The 3,962-nt window shown below is 37.9% G+C and overlaps 1 protein-coding gene across 1 annotated transcript in view; it reads right to left on the bottom strand.

Annotated features, from left to right (window-relative positions):
- Positions 1–3,962, bottom strand: part of CNOT7 (CCR4-NOT transcription complex subunit 7) — a 24,991-nt gene continuing 21,029 nt past the window's right edge. The window contains exon 7 of the mRNA XM_015830965.1: positions 1–1,809. Coding sequence (XP_015686451.1) covers positions 1,681–1,809 — 129 coding nt within the window. The 3' untranslated portion in view covers positions 1–1,680. The remainder of the gene's footprint in view (positions 1,810–3,962) is intronic.

The following is a 3,962-nucleotide window of genomic DNA, read 5'->3' as shown; positions in this document are numbered from 1 at the left end:
TGTAAGAAAACGTTACTGCAGCCTTTATTCATAAAAGCTTTAAAAACAAATACCCTCTTATGCAAATGTCTTTGTAATTTTTCCTAAAAAGAAAAAGGACCACCCAGTTACATTATTGTAACTTTATGAGGATAAACGAAAACGTATTAAAGTACATGGTAGATATATCAATTTGCTGTACATTAAGATTTACTCCCATTGATTTTTAGTGTAGATGACATGCCAAATGCTGCCACCAGCACTCCATCATTTCAGGATAAGATTTAGCTATTCCATACTAATAAAAGTCTTCCTTCACAATTGCTTTTTATGAGCCTGCTCTGCATGGTCAGGAAAGTACTTTGTGGTTCTTTAGTAAAACACCTATAAAATATACTGCTAAGATAGACTCAAAAAATAAACTAGCCTTACAAGCCTTAGGTAACTTTATTAGGTACAAATAAATTTGTTGTTTTACAACAAATGTCTTGTGTTGCAGCTCCCAAAAAAGACATATCTTCCTATTTATCTTTGGATCTTTTACTTATATTGTGTTCATCCATTTATGTAGACAATAAATTAATATTTTAAAATAGAAAAGTATTTTAGGCCATAACTTGTTGGAACGGGAATAAGGAAACGGATCTACAATTTTCGATTGTTATTTTAACTGCAGCATTCCATCTTTCAATTATTCCTTTCAGACACAAAAGCAAAAAAAGGACACACATACTTTCCGTAAGGCTGCAAAGCAGCACCCCATTCTGCCCCAAGTCGGTGCCCTTTAAATATTTGGCTGTGAACTTCTATATATTTCACACATTTTTGAAGTTATAGTCCAATAAACCTGGAGGTTGCAACCTAGAGGAGAAGGCTGCTATAATGCTTGCTTTAAACATAGGAGAATATACAAGAAAGTTCTCTTAATCACACCTCATAAAAACTGCTCAGCAAATTTAGGCCCCATGAAAGAGACTCTCAATTCAAGAAAGCATTCTTGAGAGATTCCTCAAGATTCCACCTAGTTGCTTCCATCAGAGAGCTGGCGGGAATATTTGGAAGACGAAACACCAATTTTATATGTAACAGTAGCTGCTAAGATACCTGTAAATTTGAAGAGAGATTAGGCAATGAGTGTGGCTTTGTTCAATGTATTTGAGACCTGGAAGAAGCAAGCATACTGGCAGATGAACCCTTTTCCCAAGTCAGGGAAGAATATTCAGAACTTCAGATAAAACAGAGGATCTGACTCAGAGTCACTCTTCTAAAGTGCAAATGTGATGGTCCACAATTATGAATAACTAAAATCCCTGTACATTGGAAGGGATTAACATCCATGGGGGAAATTGATTACAATCAACGCTTGCCCAGGTTTGAGGGGAAAGGGCAGGGATAATAAACCAATACAAAGGCCAATTAAAGTTTACTAGAAATGTCATTATCATTTTAGCTTTCCTCTTCCATCTACCACACTGTTCCTACATGTGCTTATGTACAGATGGGCAAGGTACATGGCCACATTTAATCCAGAAATGCCTATATATCAAGTCAAAGGATTGGAACAGGAACAGTCAGGTTTAGTACATACAAAGGCAAGAGAAAAGTGTGCTGATAAAGAGGAAAAGAATGCCTTATTGTCCAAGGAATTCAACCAGAGATAAAACCATATTGAGCTTAGAAAAAGTGCCTTCTCATTTCATGTCATGATTGTTTGTTGGCTTCTTCTTCATATGCATTTCCTGTTCCATTCTGTACATAAGATGAACCAGAACCAAGACCATACAAATGACCACAGTACTTGGCATCATCAATGTGATCTTCAAAGAACATCTAAAGAAAATTTAAAGGACAAATTATTATTCTACTTTTGGAGGCACTACTCAAAATACCTGTATCAAAACAATCTGATTTTCAGATCAAATATAGAATTTAAATAAAATATATCTCCTACAATTTATATTTCTGTAAGTGTACCGATAAAAGAATAAGCCACAATCACCACACTACCACATAAATCAGATCTTAACAATAGTAACATAATACATATGAAACAAAAAGCAAAAGAAGTAAAACAGGCAAGTTCAGATTTCAAAGACACATCTGTATGGTTTTCTTGAAACAATACAAATCACTTGTAATTACTTTCTTTCAAGATTCTTTTTAAAACTTCCCTATCTAGCCAACAACAGCTGAGATGCTGTATTTTAGTCTTTCTCCTACTAATGAAGTAATCTCTTGCTTAGCTTTTCAAGATCAATCAAAGATGGACCGTCATTTAGCTGAACACAAAACCAAAAAGGGAGAAAAATGTAAAAGATCTTAAAAATTAGAACTGTCAAAAGCAAAGGCATTGCAAATGAAAAGCCTACTAGAATAAAATGGCAATGGTTTCTATGAAAGCACTTACCAGTATGATTCTTCAGTGATCTCTCAACTTAACTATCTCATTTGCCAAATTGCTCAGAGTTCTCTTTGTCATCAGGTTTAATCCTCAAATAGACTGCTATGAAGCAATGTAGTACTAAGCCCATTAAGGCTTTAAAGTTTAGAAGTAACACTTTAAGTTGATCTTGCAAGTAAATATGGATCTAGTGTGGCCTAATTTAATTTACTATTAATTATAATAATTTAATAATAAAATCATAATTATTTAAATTATAATTTAGTTTACTATTACTATTAATTTAATAGCAGTCAATGAAATCAAAATACAGGTAGTCCTCACTTAATAATGGTAATTGGGACCAACAGTATTGCTGTGCAATGTGGTGGTAAAATGCAATATCATGTGACCGTGCTGACTTAAGGTAGACAGATGCATCAGGCGTATCTCGCACAACTGAAGCATCTCATAGTCACATGATCACCATTTGCATCCTCCAGCCAGTTTCCCCATTGATTTTACTTATCAGAAGTCAGCAGTGAAGGTTGCAAATGGTGATTACGTGTGAGATGCTGCAATGTCATAATTGCAAGCAGTTGCCAAATACCCAAATTGCAATCACAACTGTTGTGACAGCTGTAACTATGAGCATCCGTCCTAAGTCCCCTCCTTCAGTGCCATCAATATTATCATATATATATATATATATATATATATATATATACATACAGTATATATGGCTAGTAATAGAGTTAAAAATCCGACTCTTGGGTAAGTCCATATTGTACCAAAATAATCACGCTCACCAAGAGAAGTTTAAAATGTTTAAAAGCAGTTAAAAGTTTAAAAGCAATTAAAACACTGTTTAAAAATAAAGGCAACCAAGCTTTCGTCGGGCTCTCCCGACATCATCAGGGTTGACAAGGCGGTTTTAGGGAGGGTTTATATGCTGCTTCCAAATGTCTGCATCCGGCTACGGGACCGCGTGATCGGGCCCCGGTATGTGCGCTCCTGCGCTGTGAGTATCCTTGTTTTACCCGCACGTAACCCTTTTACCTTCGTTTTCCGTTTGTCATTACACGGCTCTTGAGTATCTCTATCACGAGCTGACCGGGGTTCTTTCTTACATCTCCCCTCCACTTCATCTTCCACACCCTTTCTCTCAACCTCATCATTTTTACAGGGTCTAATCCAACCACAGTCATTCTTTCCCCCCCTTTCTCCTATCTTCGTATCTGGCGGATCACCTCTCTCTATGCCACCGTCCTGGCTGTTCCGCCCCTCCACTCTCCCATCGCTCTCATCTTTCATGCGGGGATGCCCTCCTACTTCCCGGGGCCTCCTTTCTGCACCTGATCCCAATAGGGCGTGTTGGTTAAGCTGTCTTTCCTGCCCGCGCGGGATCCCCCATTCGCCTCCCTCCATCGTTCCCTTCAAGCATTCATCCTCTACTGACATCCCACTTACTTGCCCATTAATCCCCCCCTCTCCCCCTCGCAGTCATTACCATACCCATTAGCCCCAAGGGGGTTTTCATCCATACTGCCATCCCCTCCGTTGAACCTATGGAGCTTCCGGAGGTCTTCGATGGGCTTCCGTC

Source organism: Protobothrops mucrosquamatus, unplaced genomic scaffold (assembly GCF_001527695.2).
Source record: "Protobothrops mucrosquamatus isolate PMUCROS unplaced genomic scaffold, P.Mucros_1.0 scaffold_252, whole genome shotgun sequence".
NCBI lineage: Eukaryota > Metazoa > Chordata > Lepidosauria > Squamata > Viperidae > Protobothrops > Protobothrops mucrosquamatus.
The sequence above is the reverse complement of the archived record's forward strand: the minus strand, read 5'-3'. Positions and strand labels throughout refer to the sequence as shown.